General features: G+C 48.1%; 1 protein-coding gene across 4 annotated transcripts in view; it reads right to left on the bottom strand.

Annotated features, from left to right (window-relative positions):
* Positions 1 to 19,885, bottom strand: part of LOC149335705 (uncharacterized) — a 75,733-nt gene that overhangs the window by 10,292 nt on the left and 45,556 nt on the right. For 3 of the 4 annotated variants that reach the window (XM_089552303.1, XM_089552304.1, XM_089552305.1), the window contains exons 10-13: positions 18,630 to 18,764; positions 15,164 to 16,588; positions 7,139 to 8,553; positions 2,023 to 2,884 (exon numbers count right to left, since the gene is read on the bottom strand). In XM_089552303.1, coding sequence (XP_089408429.1) covers positions 2,023 to 2,884; positions 7,139 to 8,553; positions 15,164 to 16,588; positions 18,630 to 18,764 — 3,837 coding nt within the window. The remainder of the gene's footprint in view (positions 1 to 2,022; positions 2,885 to 7,138; positions 8,554 to 15,163; positions 16,589 to 18,629; positions 18,765 to 19,885) is intronic. The other variant, XM_089552306.1, reaches the window with a different exon arrangement.

Genomic DNA, 19,885 nt, shown 5'->3' with positions numbered 1-19,885 from the left:
AACTTCTTAATCTCATCCACCCATCTAACTTTCTGCCGTCCTCTGCTACGTTTGCTTTCTCTTGGAATCCACTCCGTTACCCTTAAGGACCAGCGGTTATCTTGCCTTCGCATTACATGCCCTGCCCAAGCCCACGGCTGACTAATACCTTGTCAGGACGTATGTTCTTAGTCTCATAAATTTGGAAAAACACGCAGTTCATGACCAACAATCAGCCCCCAAATATGACAACAGAAATCATAACAGGATTAATCTGGCAAAGTGAAGGGAAGCAGCTTCCTCGAGGACTCCTTGTGTTGAAAGTAGTTTTTTTTTTTCTACAGTCTGCAAAGAGCTGTGATGCACGAAAACATGAAACAAGAAAACAAGAGCGTGATAACACAGAGGTACACAGCAGTGCACTCAGCAAGGACCATTGCGTACACCAGAATAGACATCTCATGAACCAAACATAAAACTATCAATGCACACAACCTGTTTCTAGTTACCATATCAAATCGCCTATTCCTGTCTGAGAAAGTCTGAAACAAAATTAGTTGTGGTTCAACCCTGGCTGAGCCTAGCAAGATGAGCGAAAGCTCTGTTAAGGTAGGCACACGAAGGTAAGCACACGCCACACGCTTCTATATAGCGAACGGCGCGTCACGCGATTTCCGGCAGTTGGAAGGGTGCCGTCAGCTCCGCATACACAGCTGTGGCGAGGCGCAGAGAGTCATGTGATTCGATAGTTGCCTAGGAGAGTGAACGCCATCGGCTCAACGTGCACTGCTGTGGCGAGACGTGGCGAGTCACGTGGCATGACATCAGAGCGGAGCCTCCGCTCCTCCTGGTTTCAAGGTCAAATTTCATAGCCACATGACCTTCAGCCTTGTACGGGAGGAATAGAGTTTCCGCTCTAAAAAGCTTACTTAGAGGGACTTTAGTGCAGGCCTTGAAGGCCTGCACAAAGGCCTACACAAAGGCCTACACTAAAGGTGAGGACAACTTGTTCCAATTATAGTTCTCAGTAAAAACTGATTCTCTGACTCCTCCCAGCTGCACTGATGTTTGTACGGCAGCAAAAGACAATTATAGCTGAGAAAGTTGGATTTAAAAATCTCTCTGCAAGTCGATTAAAACTTGTGACATCCTTGCCGAAAAAGAATGGGTTGTCCCCGTTTTAAAGCACATGGCGGAGTAGCGTTGCCTCTGGTATCCGCGCCCAGAAACCCGCTGACGCGCACGCATTTGAAATCAGCTCATGGTGGTGACATTATATTTTGTTTTTTGGTCTTTTCTACAGCATATGAAAGCTCCCCTTTCAGTCATCACGGTGTCTTTGTGATTAGAACGCAGCACCCTACTGACAAAGGCTGAGTTCTATTGGTCCTCAGTGTTTCTTTAATTAGCAAAACAAGCAAACAATGTTAGCCTACAGCCAGATATGCGATTCTAATGAATGGCCCTGCATATCTTCCACAAATCGCATTACAGTGGAAATACGCTAAGTGAACCATGCTCACATGTGAAGATGACCTGCTCGCCTCAAGGAATCGAATAGTGCGCTGTTATGATCATACAATGCAGGCATCACTGACACGGAGATAGCTATCCTAAGAGAACTATCACTCCCTTTCAACACAAGAGTAACACTGCACCAGCTCTTCCAGCACCACACAAGTTTTTAGGACTTTATGAACATAGTTACAGCAAACAAGATATACTTATATCTATACTGCAAAATACTGTTCACAGTAATAAAAATATTTACTGCGAAAGAAAACAGTTGGGATCTGTAGACTTTCAGGGCCTGAATCCTCCCAATCATCTTACTTAAGAAGGCTTGACAGCCAAAACAATTTCTCTGCAAGTGCCTCCTAACTTTGCGTATGCACACTTTTCCAGAAGTGCCTGCCCACAATTCCACTCATTTCAGGCCGCTGCCAAGTTTCAAGGCAATGCAGCACAAGTGGGAACCGTGCATCGAGCAGATTCGAGTTCAGCTTATACTGCTGCAGATGATGGATGGATCCAGTTCCTCACCTGATGACAGCGCGTCCAGCAGATTGGGCCAGGCACCCACAGCCGAGGCCACCAGGAATGGAGCCCGGTCTGAGCGCATGAGCTCCCAGATCATGCCCCGGGCCAATGTGTGCTCACCGAGGCTTCGGCACAACGCAAACATGAAGCGCACGTATGCGCCCTGTGCGAGCAGCCCCTCTGGCTGCCAGATGCTGCAGAAGCGGGCCTGCAGCACAAACAGCAGTGCCGCCTGCCGATCCGCAGTGCCACGTGCCATGGCGGTGAGCAGCAGCTCTTCAATCTTGGTGAACAACGGGGCCCCGCACTTCCCCTGACAGAAGGCCACCAGGGGGTTCGTCTTGCACCTGTTCAGCAGGGTGAGGATGGCGCGCACAAGCATGTCGCGGTCCGCGTTCACCACAACGGCCACCAGTGTGTCGGACCGACTGGAGTGTGAGGCCAACATCCTGAGCCGAGACAGAAACAGCCTCATTTCCCTGGAAGGCGAGATTTCGGACGACGCCAACTCACTCAGATGGGTGCGTGCAGGACTTTGGAGGAAACGCATGTATGCAGATGCCTCTTCACCGTTCCCTTCCTGCGTCTCTACCAGTCTAGGCGAGCAGCTGTTCTCGCTCAGCCTTGGGGACACTGGAACAGTGGGAGATGCTTCCCTGCTCAGCCTCTCTGGCATGCTGTGTGGAGAAGTGTGTGGGGACGTCAGGCAGACAACTTCTGGCCTGCTGTGTTTTCTGTTAAGTCCTTCCTCATCTTCCAGTCCGTTAGAGGAGCCACCCTCACCCATTTGGTGAACCGGATGAGGTCTGTTTAACAGCAGCACCACCTCCGATGGCTGTCCATGGTGCCTTTCGTCACGTGAACACTGGAGAACACAAAGGACAAGTTAGTTTTGACACCACCAAAGGTTGAAGTAAATGAATGAAGCAAAATGTCATAAACTAGTGGCAAACAAAGTTATGCTGCTGGTACAAGCAGAATTGCATGCAACGGTGCCAAATTACGCTAGGCACAAAAGCCATTAAATGCTGACTGGATGGAGATGCGTGTCGTGTAGATCTGAAGTATCCATGCTCTGTGCAGGAGAGAATACGGTACTGGGCTCTTGATCAAATGACCAATAAAGGCTGCAACATTCACAATCCTCCAGCTTTGGGAGGGCGGCAGACAAATTAACCAAACTTAAGGGGACACCAAGATTGTTGCGCTTTAAAACCAGGGAGGCTACTTTTAATCTTTTGAGGTTTGGTTTGGTTTGGTTTTATGGGGTTTAACGTCCCAAAGCGACCAAGGCTATGAGGGACGCCGTATAGTGAAGGCCTCCGGAAATTTCGACCACCTGGGGTTCTTTAACGTGCACTGACATCGCACAGTACACGGGCCTCTAAAATTTCTCCTCCGAAGAAATTCAACCGCCGCGGCCGGGATCGAACCCGCGTCTTTGAGGGTTTTTGCCATATATGTATGGTGGCGGTTTTCTGTCTTGCAAGGTCTTTGTCGTACGGGAACGGTTTCAATCCTCCGTTTGAAATTTCGCACCATAATGACGATGCATGCTCACTGGGAGGTGCTACCACCTCCTAGGACTTACAAGAGGCGTTTGAAATTTGGTTGCGATACCTTCTTGCGGAGGTAAACAGAACTGATTTCTAGCTGCAGCATGTTGCGTGGTCTGCTGCAATGCCCCTTTGTGGTTTCGGTTCCGTCGCGTAATGGCAACGGAATGTCGCTAGCTTGTTTATCACCGATGCCCACGAGGTATTCTCACTCTTCTTGAGTTTCCTTCAAGTTTTTCAGATGCATGGCAAAGCGGCGATGCCGCCAAAATGCATTGCTGCTTCTCTCGACACCGACAGCGATGACTCTTACGACTCTGATTTTGTACATTTTGTACATTGAAAAATCGTCAACAAAATAAATTAACCATCTGGGAAAGTTTTTAAAAAAATCGAAACTCAAGGGGTTAACTGGAAACGGAGCTCTTAAAAGCTGTAGAAACCATCTAGAAATGAATTACAGGCATCGACACCGTAGGCAGTTTTGTTTGTTTGTTTGTTTGTTTGTTTGTTTGTTTGTTTGTTTGTTTATGGGGTTTAACGTCCCAAAGCGACTAAGGCTATGAGAGACGCCGTAGTGGAGGGCTCCGGAAATTTCGACCACCTCGGGTTCTTTAACGTGCACTGACATCGCACAGTACACGGGCCTCGAATTTCTCCTCCAAAGAAATTCAACCGCCGCGGCCGGGATCGAACCCGCGTCTTTTGGGTCAGCAGCCGAGCACCATAACCACTGAGCCACCGCGGCACAAGCAAAATATGGCATGGTGTCAAGATACACTTTTTTACGCACAGCTCCCTGAGCGTAAGTTACACCACCACCATTCACTTCCGAGTGATAAATCGTAGAGTATTTCCTTGCTCTTGATGGCACAAGTCTGACTCAAGTGGTGAAAAAAAAAAAATCCATTTTTAAATCCAAATTTTCTCACCAACTGAGTTTTTTGGTGACAAACAAGAGAACAAAGCCAGAAAGAGCCTTTACTCAATATTTTCCATAAACAAACTTTTAACAGTATCATTCTCATTGTCGCATTACAACAGGAGGCACAAGCTGAAGATGCTGCAGGCACAAGCACTGACATTCGGACGCATGCACTGCTGAGACTGCAGAAGGACCTTATAAAAAATACCCCTGTCAAACGGGCAAGTTAAGTGCACTTACGGGAAGTGCGCTTCGGCATCCCGAGTGACACTTTGGGCTACGCGGTGCTAAACGGGAAAGCAAAGTGCACTCATAGTAAAAAAAAACGGCGAAAGAAAATGAGCGGAATTTCTGAACAGGACGATGGAAAAAAAAAAAAGACTCATAATATTTGATTGCTTAACGTGATAGCGCAAATAAAACGAGGTTCAACAGTTTTTAGCGATGAAAAAAAATGAAAACAGAAGAAAAGCCAAGACCAGCCAAGACTATCCAGCCAAGACTATTCTTCTTAACTATCCAGAATTTCGACAACAAACAAGATGGCGGCGGGCAGGAATGTTGCATCTGATCACGTTGACTTGTTTTGTTGCTTCGCTTGTAGCTATAACCAAGGAACTTTTTTTCTGAAAACAGTGTTATAGCACGTAAAATAAAGTTGTAAGTACTTTTTATGCACTATAAATTTTGTACATTGGAACCGCTGGCGTCGAGGCTACGCACTCGACCAGCAAAGTGTGGTCCGTGAACGCACTCTCAGCGGAGTGCACTCTTCCGCGAGTGACACTCCACTTGCGCCGTTTAGATGCAGCAAAGTGTACTTACAGCGAAGTACACTCTCCTTAAGTGCACTTAACCTGCCCGCTTGACAGGGGTATGGATAAAGTTCGTAGCCCATGACGCATATATTCATAGGGAAATTTCAATGCAAAGAGGGCAGCAGGGGAAAAGCCAGCAGTTGAGCAAGCGGCTAGGAATTATGACACAAGAATGGGTTCAAACTCTTCATTACATGATCAGCCGTACCACATGCGGCTCCCATTTTTACAAGCCTGCTTTACGATCCAGTTTCACCATTTCAAATTTCTGCTAACATGATTACTCCAAGTTCTGAACACACCCACCGGGTTAATAGATTTGTGAAGTAAGAAAAGTGCACTCATTTAGGTTAGGTTAGGTGGAGCCTGAGAACAAAGTAGCAGGAAGCGCACCTAGGCGGAATACGAGCAACATCTCACAGGAGACAAGAAAACCACAATAAAATGCTAAGCGTAAAGGATCTAGAACCCTAAACATATTATACAGGTAGCGTAATTACAAAAATGTACCAATAAACGGAAGGCCAGGAACATTGTGAACTGCAACATGGAGAAGAATGGGCACGCACTGAAGAGAAATCAAAGCATGAAGTAAAGTGGAACTAAAAATGAAGAAGAAATTAAATGATTACCAAATTGGCAAAACTTCTTTCCCTCTTCCCCCCGCCCCCTTCTTCACCCTCTAACAAGATTGGTTTATTGGTTTATTGGGGTTTAACGTCCCGAAGCAACTCAGGCTATGAGGGACGCCGTAGTGAAGGGCTCCGGAAATTTCGCATTTCGACCACCTGGGGTTCTTTAACGTGCACTGACATAGCACAGCACACGGGCCTCTAGAATTTCGCCTTCATCAAAATTCAGCCGCCGCGGCCGGGATCGAACCCGCGTCTTTCGGGTCAGCAGCCGAGCGCCGTAACCACTGAGCCACCGCGGCGGGGTCCTCTAACAAGAGTGCTTGTACATACTGCTATGACACTTAAAAACCCACCTATTCCAAATATATGTCATTTAATTTTGTGCAGAGCAAGTACTTGCGCACTCATGTAATACGCTATGTAAGTTTTTTGCCGAGAGCTTCCAAGAAATTCTGCTGCAGGGATCTCGCCAAAAGGCATGCCATTGGTTTCTCTTGACATCAAAAAATGCAATAAGGGTAAAATTATCCTCCTATCTAACACAGCACCAGTTATACGATTTTGAACTCACCACTCCAGAAACAGGAACACAAATTTTCCTTCCAGCCGTGCAGTGGGAACTTCAAAACCACAGAACTCAAGTTCTATGATAGACAATATGATAATTTTACCCTTATTTCATTCCCCAATGTCAAGAAAAACCAATGGCATGTCTTTTAGCAAGTTCTGTGGAGCAAAGTTCCTAAAAGCTTGAGGCAGAACCCTTACATAAAATATTACGAAAGTGCACAAGTACTTGTTTTATACAAAATTACATGACATACTAAGAATCAGTGCACGAAAATACACGTTCCCTGAACATTTCAGAATTGTGAATTCATTGACATATTTTTCTAGACCAACTTCCCCTTAACCTCCCAGACGCATAAACTGTAGCCAAAGAAAGTTAATACCAACAGTGTACGACAGTAGCAGATATGGATAGCCAATAGAGTCAGCAAGCACATGTCAATGGGAACCTTCATCGTAACTTGGCTTGATTCAATACCCAATGGACATCAAAACTCCCATGGACGTCCTGCAGACGTTTATAAGACATCCAACGGACGTTCAAAAGAGTTCTAGTGCCCAATGGGTATGAACCTTCAAAACACAAATGACGAAGATGTGCTTGACTTCACCTACCTGTTCCTGCCCAGGTCTTTCCTGCCTCTTGACCAGAAGTGGTGCCACTCCTGATGAATGCTCCTGGGCACGTGAGGCTCTACTCCTGTCCCTCCTGTGTTGGCCCTCCTTAATAAGATGCCCCATGACCTCCCTAAGCAGCCGGATCTCCTCCGTAAGTGTCTGGTCCACACTGGTGCGCGTCTGGCACTCGTTGACAAGCGTCTGGCACTCGCTGACAAGCGTCCGGTTCACGTCGGTAAGCGTCTGGTTCACGTTGGTGAGCACCCGCACCTCGTCCCCAGACTTCTTCAAGGCTTCTAGAAGCAGCGACAGTTTTGCTCCTACTGTCACCAGCCCCTCCAACCACCTGTCCTGCAGCTGCACTGGGGACTCTCCAGTTGCCGCATGGTGCTCCACCTCCGACGGACGCTCCTCACTTGGTGGCCTTGCCCTGCTAGGGGATCCAGTTGCCGCATGGTGCTCCGCCTCCGACGGACGCTCCTCGCTTGATGGCCTTGCCCTGCTAGGGGATCCAGTTGCCACATGGTGCTCCGCCTCCGACGGACGCTCCTCGCTTGGTGGCCTTGCCCTGCTATGGGATCCAGTTGCCGCGTGGTGCTCCGCCTCCGACGGATGCTCCTCACTTGGTGGCCTTGCCCTGCTAGGGGATCCAGTTACCACATGGTGCTCCGCCTCCGACGGAGGCTCCTCACTTGGTGGCCTTGCCCTGCTAGGGGATCCAGTTGCCACATGGTGCTCCGCCTCCGACGGACGCTCCTCGCTTGGTGGCCTTGCCCTGCTAGGGGATCCAGTTGCCACATGGTGCTCCGCCTCCGACGGAGGCTCCTCGCTTGGTGGCCTTGCCCTGCTAGGGGATCCAGTTGCCACATGGTGCTCCGCCTCCGACGGAGGCTCCTCGCTTGGTGGCCTTGCCCTGCTAGGGGATCCAGTTGCCACATGGTGCTCCGCCTCCGACGGAGGCTCCTCGCTTGGTGGCCTTGCCCTGCTAGGGGATCCAGTTGCCACATGGTGCTCCGCCTCCGACGGAGGCTCCTCGCTTGGTGGCCTTGCCCTGCTAGGGGATCCAGTTGCCACATGGTGCTCCGCCTCCGACGGACGCTCCTCGCTTGGTGGCCTTGCCCTGCTATGGAATCCAGTTGCCGCATGGTGCTCCGCCTCCGACGGATGCTCCTCACTTGGTGGCCTTGCCCTGCTAGGGGATCTAGTTGCCGCATGGTGCTCCGCCTCCGACAGAGGCTCCTCACTTGGTGGCCTTGCCCTGCTAGGGGAGTGTGCTGCTGCCTCATCTGGCTGTGTCCCCTCTTGCCGCTGCCCTGTGCTGGAGGCCGTCAAGGTCACGGCCGTGGAACACTGCACTGTCGTGGAGCCAACCACTGGGAGCACGGCTGGTGACGCAGCTGCCGCCAGGTGCGCTGCAATCAGGCACAGGAAATGAGTCACTCTGGTATTTTCCAAGACCCCCAGCAGAAGCAAAAAAACCTTACATTGAACACTTTACTTTGTTTTTTTTCTTTAGCAAAATGGCATTAAAAAACTGCTCTCCCAAGGTTTCAAAGACAAATATTCAGAGTGTTGCCCCATATCAAACGAACCCTCACGAGGGATGGAAAGCATGCGCCTAGGAAGACGTAACTGATATCTCCGCAACGTTAAATTTAGTCAATCACTACCTAATGCGTTACCCCTGTCATGTGCACAAGTTAAATGCACTTAAGGGAGAGCACTTCGGCATCCCAAGTGGCACTTTAGGCTACATGGTGCTAAACGGGAAGTGCACTCGTAGTAAAAAAAATGCAACATGAACAGAATTTTTGAAGAGGTCGACAAAAAAGAAAAAAAAAACGATCTGAAAAATTGGCTGTTTGACGTGATAGCGCAAATAAAAAGAGCTTAAACAGTCTAAAGATGAAAAAAAAAAGAAATAGAAGAAAAGCCAAGACCAGCAAAGACTACCCACAATCTCGACAACGAACAAAAAGGCGACATGCAGTGGAGCTGCATCTGATCGCGTCCCTTTGGTGTGTTGCTTTGCTTGTAGCCACAAAGAAGAAATATGTTTTAAAAACAGTGTTATAGCAAGTAAAATAAACCTGCAAGTATTTCCTAAGCACCATTCATATTGTGCCTTCAAAGTCGCTACTGTCGAGGTCACGCACTCAGCCCTCAAAGTGTGTTCCTTGAACGCGCTCCAACCAGAGTGCACTCTTCTGCGAGTGACACTCCACTTGTGACGTTTAGATGTGGCAAAGTATACTTACAGCATGTGACACTCTCCGTAAGTGCACTTAACTTGCCCGCTTGACAGGGGTATAATAATGCAATTTGCAAACTACTACTCATATTCTGATGACTATTAATACATGATGGCAAACATGAGCATGAGCCAAGCAGTGTCCATCCCCATATCAGGCTCCATTCACCAAGCAGAGGCTATTTTTGAGATTTCAAACACCCATCGCAGTGACAGCTATCCTATTTCATTCCCTGCAATAGTAAAAGGTGGTGGTGCCGGAGAAAATGAGCTGACGGTTGGCTCGAGGAAAAGAGGTAAAAACAAAGTATAGCATTCTTCAAAGAGCGCCCCTTCACTTGCGGGCTTTTAAACACCATGCTTTACCAGTGAGTTTGTCAATTATTTAATCTGGACAAAGCTTAAGCACAGTGGCGACGATTCTGGCATTGAGACCAACCAAGGTATTCAGTACATCAATGAGTGTCATGTCGGTTGGCAGTCCGTAAATGAAATTCTGCCAAAGACGGACCCAGTAGGAGCAAATTGACTGCCATTTCTTTTCTAAAACTGTGCTCAATCAAGTGGCCTCTCCACTGCTAAACAGGCGGTTAGGTATAAGCTACAGAAGCAGCCTGCAGGCACCTTGCCTCATAAGTTGCTCGGTGATGCAAGGTGAAGCTACCCACCCACACCTTGACTGCCGTGAGCAGCGCTGCCGGCAGAAATATCTTCCTGCCGATTTCCAAATACACACGCACACACATACACACAGCGGAACAAATAAGCCAATTGTGCAAGTAAGCAAAAAACCACAGAGAAGCTAGAAGGGCTGTTAACAAAACAATACTACTTGCAAATCTATCCTGTAAAGGATTTCACCATTGACAGAGAGAAGTGGTCAAGAAATGAGACATTTTCACAATTAATTGATTTTGCTTCATCTGTTTGCTATATCCAAAAGAAGAGAAGCACCCTGCATTCTCTACTAGTTTTTTTTACACTGTTTGGGCCAATGGCTCGCACTTTCCAAGAATCTTGCTCTCAGCTGAAGTATGTTCCTGTCCTGCCTTGTCAAAAGAGAAAGACCTCTTGACAAGTGGGATAAAAAAAAAAACTAGTCTGTGCTTAATGTGCTTAGTGCAACGTTATACTGTTAAAAGGTAATAAATAACTGCAGAAAAATTTCGGCACTCTGCTGGTCTTAGAGGAAGTCTTACTGAACAATTCTCACCTCATGCGCACCTCATGCTCTGTGACATCCTACCTGATTTGAAATTGCAAGAGCTGCATTGTGGTGAAGCACAGAACCCACATGCAGAAAAGCTGGCACCCGGCATCAGAGTCATTGGCCGTGAGCAAAAAGAAACGAAAAAAAATCAGGGGGGCGCTTTGTTGACTCAAAGTGTGGTGAGGCGAAAGCCTTAAGCGCGGTGTTGCTGTTTGTGTCACTGATGTGAGGCTAAGATGTTAAGCTTCGCCTCCAAGAGTGGAACGCGACAGCGTCTTGCAACGCTGCCAGGTAGTCCACAGAACGCCATTGTCAGTTCCGCTGTAGGCCTTGCCCGTCGGTAAATTGGTTTTTGAGGAAATGTATCTGTCACGCATATCTCGGTGGACACCTGAACCGCGCCGTAACGGGAAGAGAGGAAGATGGGAGTGAACGAAGACACTGTATTCACTAGACGCACCCTTGTTCATTCCAAACCATCGAGCTGGCATGGCGGAGCGGTCAGCGTGCTCGTCTCGCACTCGGGAGACACTGGTTCGATTCCCGAACTCGACCAATTTCCTACTGGGTTTGATTTATTTATTTCTTCATTTATTTTACTTGGAGCATCACTATACCATCCCTTTAATTGGCTGCATGGTTACTAACCAAAGTACCAGTGGCCCCGTTTGAAATTCGCGCACTGTGACGTCAGGACCGTTTCGACCAAATGAAAAGTGTGACATATCTGTCGACAACTGCTCACAACGATGAGGCATTAAAGGCTTCCTTACGCCTTAAAATCCCCAGAGAAGCAGCCTAGGTGGCATGTGGGCCACCTAGGTCACGTGACCCTTGAGACACACATCACAACCTGTCCACCACATTGTCAACAAACTGCCCAGCGTGGCAGGAAACAGTTGAATTTGATTTCATTTTATGGGGTTTAAGCATCCCGAAGTGACTCAGACAATGAGGGATGCCTCCAGCAATTTAGGCCACCTGGGGTTCTTTAAAGCGCACTGACATTGCACAGTACACGGGCCTCCAGCATTTCATCTTCATCGAAATAAGACTGTCACGGCCAGGATCGAACCCGCTTCTCTCGCGTTAATGACTGGTCGCGCTACTAGAGGCAGCACCTGCCATCGCAAGACCAGGAGTGGTAAAAGGACTCCCTACGATCTATGAATGTAAAGTAGACAATGATCAATTCTACATATATGGAGGCATTAACCCATTAATGCTACCACATCATACCATTAAGGTGGAGCTTAAGTTTACCCTCCAATTTTCCTTTCTCATCTGCACTTCCACTTATGTCAAACAAAATTTTTGAGTGGCACTGGATATTGGGAGATATCTATAACGACTGCACAGCTACCATAGTCCTCCATAAAGTCCGTAATAAAATTCCAACAAGGAAGGGTGTGAGGCAGGAAGACGCAATCTCGCCAATGCTATTCATGGCCTCTTTACAGGAGGTATTCCGAGGCCTGAATTGGGAACAGTTGGGGTAAGATTTAACGAAGAATACCTAAGTAATCTGCGATTCGATTCGCTGATGACATTGCCTCGCTAAGTCACTCAGGACATGAGTTGGAAAGGCAGAGCAGAACAGTGGGGCTAAAAATCAACATGCAGAAAACAAAAGTAATGTTCAACAGCCTAGCAAGGGAGCAGCAGTTCGCAACTGGTAGCTAGCTGCTGGAAGTAGTAAGGGAATATGTCTACTTAGGGCAGGTAGTGACCGCTGATCCGGATCATGAGAGGGAAATAACTAGAAGAATAAGAATGGGGTGGAGCGTATATGGCAGGTTCTCTCAGATCATGAAAGGCACTTTACCAATATCCCTCAAGAGAGAAGTACACAACAGCTGTATCTTACCGGTACTCACCTATGGGGCAGAAATGTGGAGGCTAACAAAGAGGGTTCAGCTTAAGTTAAGGACAACGCAGCAAGCTATGGAAAGGAAAATAATAGGTTTAACATTAAGAAACAGGAAAAGGGCAGAGTGAGTGAAGGGCCAGACACAGGTTAATGACATCCTAGTTGAAATCAAGAGGAAGAAGAAGTGAGCTTGGGCAGGGCATGTAATGCGAAGCCAAGATAACCGCCGGTCCTTAAGGGTAACTGAGTGGATTCCAAGAGAAGGCAAGCGTAGCAGGGGACGGCAGAAAGTTAGCAGGGCGGATGAGATTAAGAAGTTTGCGGGGATAGGGTGGCTGCAGCTGACAAAGGACAGGGTTAACTGGAGAGAGAAGGGAGAAGCGCTCCAACCAAGCCAAGATGAACGTGGTCAAAGCGACAACCAGGTGGCAGGAACGACTCGCTTGGAGTCTTTGTATGGCGGCTCACTTTGGCAGAGTGGCAAGCAAGGCAAGAGCGAGCCCACTGGCATACGTCGGTGTTAAAGGTGCACTGAAGAGGAATCTGAACTTGTCTTTTTGCCACGGGAACTCGATCTACACGTTCCCAGCATTCTTAGAAACTGCGACTTATTGCCCTGTGTGGCCAATTTCCCTAATTAAATCGAATTAACGTCCGGCTCCCGCCCTTTTTTTTAATTCTGCCTCGTACGGTGGGCGGAGTCGACCAACGCGTGGAGTGCCTTTCACCCAGTCCCGTGGCTGCTTGCCGCTCTGCCATCGGCGGAGTAATACATAGTAGTCCGTAGTAGCAAATAGTCCGCGCGTATTTTTATTTCTTCGGGCTTATTTTGCGGCTAGATTATCTGCGAATGAAACTATTTATTCATGGAAACCTAAAAAAAGAAAATAAAGCGAAAGCAAAGCCTCCATGGAGCTGGCTGAAAGGAACTTCACGCGTTGGTCGACTCCGCCCATCGTACGAGGCAGAATTAAAAAAAAAGGGCGGGAGCCGGACGTTACCGATTTAATTAGGGAAATCGGCCATACAGGGCAATAAGTTGCAGTTTCTAAGAATGCTAGGAACGTGTAGATTGAGTTCCCGCGGCAAAAAGACGAGTTCAGAATCCTCTTCAGTGCACCTTTAATGTTCGGCCAGCCATACCGCGGCCTTTGCCCTGCAGTGGGTGTAGTCAGGCTGATGATGATGATGATGCTTCAGTAAGCACGAGTCCATAAAGACCATAAAGTTTGACCTGGTTGAAAATTTGCACATAACTGCGTATGCCCAGGAGAGAAAAACAATGTATACTGCGACAAACTACTTACAGACTTGTGCACTACTACATGGCATTCAACAACACATGCATGAAACTTGAATTCTTTTCATCTCGAATCCTTCCTTTTTCATGAAGGGCACTTTCCAGCTTATTTTAGTGCCTGCTTCGAGGAGTCCAGCACTCCATGAGTAGGCTTTTCCTTCGCCACCTTTTCTTAAAGAGATAAAGTACTAGAGATAAAAGCAAAAGGTTCAGTTATTTCCTGCAGCAATGACCATTACGCCCCAATTTCACTGTGGAGATCAAAAAGCCTGGATAGTTTTCAGTCGTTCTTGCACCAACAACGAGTGAACAGCTGAGGTTCTATCACAGAAGCAGACCACAGCAGCAAGACCACAGTTCAAACTGACACTGATTGTGCAGCCAACTTTTGCAGTAGGCAGTTGCTGCAATTAAAGTAGAGACAATACGAATCTACAAGATGGGCAGTGTCAAAGAACTGGAGTATTATACCCATGCTGTAGAAACTACAGGTGCCACTGCACCTTTCCAGGCTCCTGCATAGTCCACAGACACCTATTTTTTTACAAAACATGAAGCAGCAGACAACACCTGGCCTCTTTTGCCATGCAACTTTTTCAGTCCACATCAAAGAAGTCCCTAAGCTATGGTGGTGATGACAATCAACAGAGTGGGGAGCATGGTGGAAGTGGCGAAGCCGGATGTCATGGTGGAGGTCGCCCACGAACAATGTCGCCCGAAGAGACTGAGCCTGGGCCAGCAAATACAGTAGAGATCTCGTCCAACTTGAAGCAGAGCAGTGGCTTCTTTCCAACAAAAGTGCAGCGGCAAATCCTAGGCCCAGAGGCATGGATCACATGACTGCAGAAAGTGCATGTCCCTTGCCAAGTCAGCCATATTCTCACGGATCAATATGGAGATAGTCATTCCGAAGTGCTAACATTGTCGCACCAAAGAGCCACTTCACCTCCCAAACACAGATACTGCTGCAAAAGAAAATAACTGCAAGGCAGTCCTTAAGCTAAGACAGTGACAGCAACAAAGTGGGGAACGTGGTGGAACTGATCAAGCTGGAAGTCAGTGTGGAGGTCATCCGAAAATGTAGTCTCTCGTAGAGACTACAGAGCGTCAACCTGCCACGGTGGCTCAGTGGTTAGGGCAGTCGGCTACTGAGCCGGAGGATCTGGGTTCAATACCAGCCACAGCGGCCATGTTTCGATGGGGGCGGAACACAAAATGCACCCGTGTGCTGTGTGATTGTGATTTAAATTAAATTGGAGACCGCCACTATAGTGCCCTCATGGGCTTCAAGATTTTTACAGCACACGTTGCAAAATGAAGCCACACGTGAGGTAATTCACAATGTATGCATAATGCTTTTGCCACCTGTACCAGAAATCAGGAATACTTACACTCTGATTCGATTAGAGCCTCTGGATGTGGTGAGAGGCCAGACTCTGACAGAGGGGGCTGCATTGGCTCAGACGAAGCTGCGGGTGCTGCAGCCTCTTGCACCGGCACCAGAGCAAGCTCGGGGGAAGCCGGCGGAGGCATCACTGGCCCCTCCCGAGCAAGATCTTGCTGCTCCAGTTGGTAGCGAGCGACGGATTCTGCCACCTGTCCCAGCATAAGCAGCTCCAACGGCCAAGCTGTCTGTGGTGGTTCTGACCGAGCAGACACGGCAGGCCCCGTCTCCCGTGAAATAGCCCCAGGCGCCATCAATTCTGCAACGTGTTCCAGCAATTTTGCTGTTTCCTGCGGCAGTTTGGAGGAAGCTGAAGTCACCATGAGTTCCTCCGCAGCTTCCATTACAAGGCCCTCCAATTCCGAGACAGTAGCAGACTTCAGCTGTTCTGCAAGAGATAAATGCTGCATGCTAGCTTCCAACAGGTGGGTGAATTTGGATGGTTCTGGAAGAGGTGACACCTCTGGCAATGACCCTGGCTCCAGTGCAGATGTAGCTGCAGGCACCATGGACTCTTCAACGTGCTCCAGCACTCCCGCTGTTTCCTGCGGCACTTCAGAGGAAGCCAAAGGCACGTGCTCCTCGGGAGCTTCAATCACAAGACCCTGCCGCTCCAGTTTGGGGGAAGTGGAAGACTCCACCTGCTTCGCCACAGGTGCCGCCGCACTTGCGTCCAACAGCCGTGTGGACTGGGGTGGTTCCGAAGTAGGAATCAGCTCTGGCAAGGGCCTTGGAAGCACCACTGGCTCTTCGATGGGCTCCAGCACGCTTGCCGTGTCGTGAGGCAGTTCGGAAGACACTGATGGCGCCACAAGTTCCTCCTTAACTTTGACTGGAACATCCCGCTGCCCGTTCACCAATACCTGCATGCGAGCCCCTGACGGTCGTTTGAATTGGGGTGGTTCTGGAAGAGCAGTCACTTCCGGCACTAGCCCTGGCTCTGGCGCAGAGACGGATGCAAACGCCATTGGCTCTCCGTGGTGTTCCAGCACCTTTCCCGTGTCCAGTGGCAGTTTGAAAGGAGCCAAAGGCGCCACGGGCTCCTCCACAGTAGCAGGCTCCAGCTTAGCCTCCCGCGGTAACTTCACACTAGCCTCCAACAGTCGCGTGGGTTGGTACGGTGGTTCTGGAGGAGGAGACAACTCCGGCTCTGGTTTCGGCTCTGACGGAGAGGTCTCTGGTTCCGACTGCGGCGACCAGGCCAGCCATGGGGATTCGGAGGGCAGCTCTGGCAAGGTCAACTCAAACTGGCCAACCTTGCTTTCCTCCCCGCCACGTGGAGGAGATGGATGCAAGGGGGAGAGTGCCGCGGGAAACCTCATTTCTGTTAGCATGCTGTGCAGCGTGGCCTTCTGATCAGAGGAACTGCCACCTGCAAATTAAATTAACAAAGCAAAGTGCTTTCTCCCATACTGAACAACCAAATGTAGGCAAAAAACTGCTAGCGAAAATGAACACAAGACAGAAATTTGCGACCAACATAATGCCACTTAGTGGTGACTGCAGTCCGGAGGTCAGGAAGACAGCGAAAATGGCTTCTAAGCAAAAACTCTTTATTCGGGGAACTGATGAGTCGGCGGCGGCGTAGCAACAAATGCGCTCAGCGGTCGTCGAGCCAAATGCCCGCTGCTCTCGGCCGTGCTCAGTTTAAAGCTGATAGCGAACTTTCGAGATAAAGAGGTTACTAGAACATTCTGGAACAACATAGACTCGGCTCCACCTGGATGCAATCAATCGAGATAAATCTGGTCGCGTCTTGCATCACAAACAAAGCGATAAAGCGGCATGTGTCAGCAGCTTTGAAGAATGAACAAATAAACACCACAAAGATTCACGGCAATACGGCAATATGTATGAAAAAATTCACCATTCTACCTCACTCATTTTATAGACGCAGATACTGTCGCATCACTGTTGTACATGAATTCTGTGTATAATACTGAGTTGTCTCGCTATAATTATTTTTTGCACTTCCTGCATGGACCCAAGTCTAGCCGAGAAGGCTAAGGGCACAGATGATTCGCATGTATTTTTTACTAGCCGTTTGAATAAAACTAATTTGATTGATTGAATCGCAGAACAAAACAAAATAAAAAAACCTACCATGCTACTTGGCCAGGGAAGAATTAAGCTTCATTCAATGACATCAAAATCTGTTTCCTGTGATAGTCTTTCTTGGGTGAAGACTGGTTTGGTTTAGGGGGGGGTTTAACGTCCCAAAGCGAATCGGGCTATGAAGGATGTAGTAGTGAAGGGCTCCGGAAGTTTCGACCACCTGGGGTTCTTTAATGTGCACTGACATCGCACAGTACACGGGCCTCTAGAATTTCGCCTCCATTGAAATTCGGCCGCCACGGCCAGGATCGAACCTGCGTCTTTCAGGTCAGCAGCCGAGCGTCGTAACCACTGAGCCACCGCAGCGGGGTTTCTTGGCTGAAGAGTGTGATGGGAATTCGCTTGAATACCCCCCCCCCCTCCCCTTTTTTGTTTTTGCGAAAATGGAGGCAGAAACCTATGGGGCAGAAACGTGGAGTGCAGCAAAAAGGGTTCAGCTTAAGCTTAGGACACCACTGTGAACTATGAAAAGAAAAATGATAGGTGTAATGTTAAGGGAGAGGAAAAGGGCGGAGTGGGTGAGAGAACAAACACTGGTTAATGACATCCTAGTCGACATCAAGAAAAAGTGGGCTTGGGCAGGGCATGTAATGCGAAGGCAAAATAACCGTTGGTCCTTAAGGGTAACGGAGTGGACTTCAAGAGAAGACAAGCGTAGCAGGGGGTGGCAGAAAATTAGGTGGGCAGATGAGATTAAGAAGTTAGCGGGGATACGGTGGCAGCACCTGGCACAGGACAAGGTTAATATGGGGGAGGACTTTGTACTGCAGGTAGTCAGGCTGATGATGATGATGAAAATAAAATATCAGCACAAGAATTAAAATGAAACCATATCTATTGTGCAAGGAAAAAAAAATGGCACACCAAGAAGTGGTACCAGGGCTACATTATAAAGCCTGCAACCGTCTCTCACTTTGTCCAAAAAATGATTACCGTGAGGAATGCTGTACCTAACACTACCAAGACCATAGATGTCCCGTTCATGCTTTCTGAACTCCGACCCTCTAAAATATCAGCACTGCCTTTGTAGAAACAAGGCATCATGCATCACCAATACAACCAACTTATATTCTTACTTGATTACCGTCAAAAAAAAAACCATTGGAAATTTCATATGCAACCAACAGGAACCAACAGGAATTGGTTGAAAAACCAATTGGTTTGAGTAGTATATTTAGCCATCCGACCAATTGGACCCAACTAGATCCAACTGGGCCAACCAATTGAACTCATTAGGCCTTAGGCATGCACGTGATCTCAGTGGCGAGACAATATAACAGACCAAGTAAGCATCTCACCATGGACTGTTGGGTGCCCATGCCATTGAGACGCAGTCGTACTGCCTTCTGATGTTGTAGTTGCGATGGCCCCAGCCTTCTGTGAGCTGTACTTTGTGGGGGGACGCCTACTCCTGCTCCTCTGCCCTGGTCCGCCTGTAGGAGGCATTGACAAGACATCTGAAGCAGTGCCCAGCATGAGTAGCTGCACTGCCACCCATCCAGTCATTGCATTATGCTGAGCTAAGCTCGGTGCAACACTGCTTTGCCACACCTGCCGATTTTTTTCCCTGCACTATAGTGTTGAGCTGCATATAAGGAATTCTCTGACACTGCTCTAGTAGGAACCAAGTGCCATGCTCTAGGTTGGTTGCCACATCAGTTCTGTAGCATCTTTCAGTGTTTTTGTTGACCCATGATACACCAGTGTTTTAACCATTACGTGTGGCACGTTAATAGCTGCGAGACCAAAGCTCGCGAGCTTCATTTATTGGAAGGCACGACCTTCGGAACAAACGAAAGCACAAAAATAGCTTGCTATTACCTAGCTTTTTATTCTTTCTCATCAAGTGGGGAAGTTATTGAGCATTCATTTTAGACAGGAGATAATTTACCAATCTAGAAGACAACATGCCGCCGGTGAGAGCCAAACCCACGGCCTATAAGTTGCTTGTGCAACTCAACCAACTTCGCTCACAGGCTCAGCTCTTTTCTTACAGTTCATTAAATCTTCTCCCGCATGAAATTATACTCTAATTATTCTCCACTCTTCCAGCGAAAATAAAAAGCACAACAGTAATGTTTCCCTGCGCTTTCCTTGCTTTCAAAGGCAGTTAGGATCTTTAATTTTTTGCATACATTTCAATACGACCTTAATCTTTCCTATTCTCAGCTATACATGTACACACTAAAGGAGCCTTAGCTGATAACTGCCCATTGTGCCCCCCACCCTTGAAATACAGCTGCAGGTCTTCGAAAACATAGCGCAAAAAGGACACGGCCGACACAGAAGTGGACAGGACAGGCGCTAACTTGCAACTTTATTTTCGAAATGCCACCACGTCTAATATATACCGTATTTACTCGCGTAATAGGCGCACTCGCATAATAGGCGCACCCCTAGTTAGGGCGCGAAAAATCAGATTTTTTTATTTCCGCGCATAATAGGCGCACCCCGAACTTGGCACTGTGATCAATACTGTATTTACACGATTGCAAGCCGACGCCTCGCCACCCCCCGATTCCCAATCTTTATTTTAACGAAGTTTTTGCTGAAC

This window comes from Amblyomma mixtum, chromosome 7 (genome assembly GCF_055824585.1).
Source record: "Amblyomma mixtum isolate Tamu chromosome 7, ASM5582458v1, whole genome shotgun sequence".
NCBI classification, from domain to species: domain Eukaryota; kingdom Metazoa; phylum Arthropoda; class Arachnida; order Ixodida; family Ixodidae; genus Amblyomma; species Amblyomma mixtum.
Note: the sequence above shows the minus strand (reverse complement) of the source record. Positions and strands in the feature narration are given on the sequence as shown.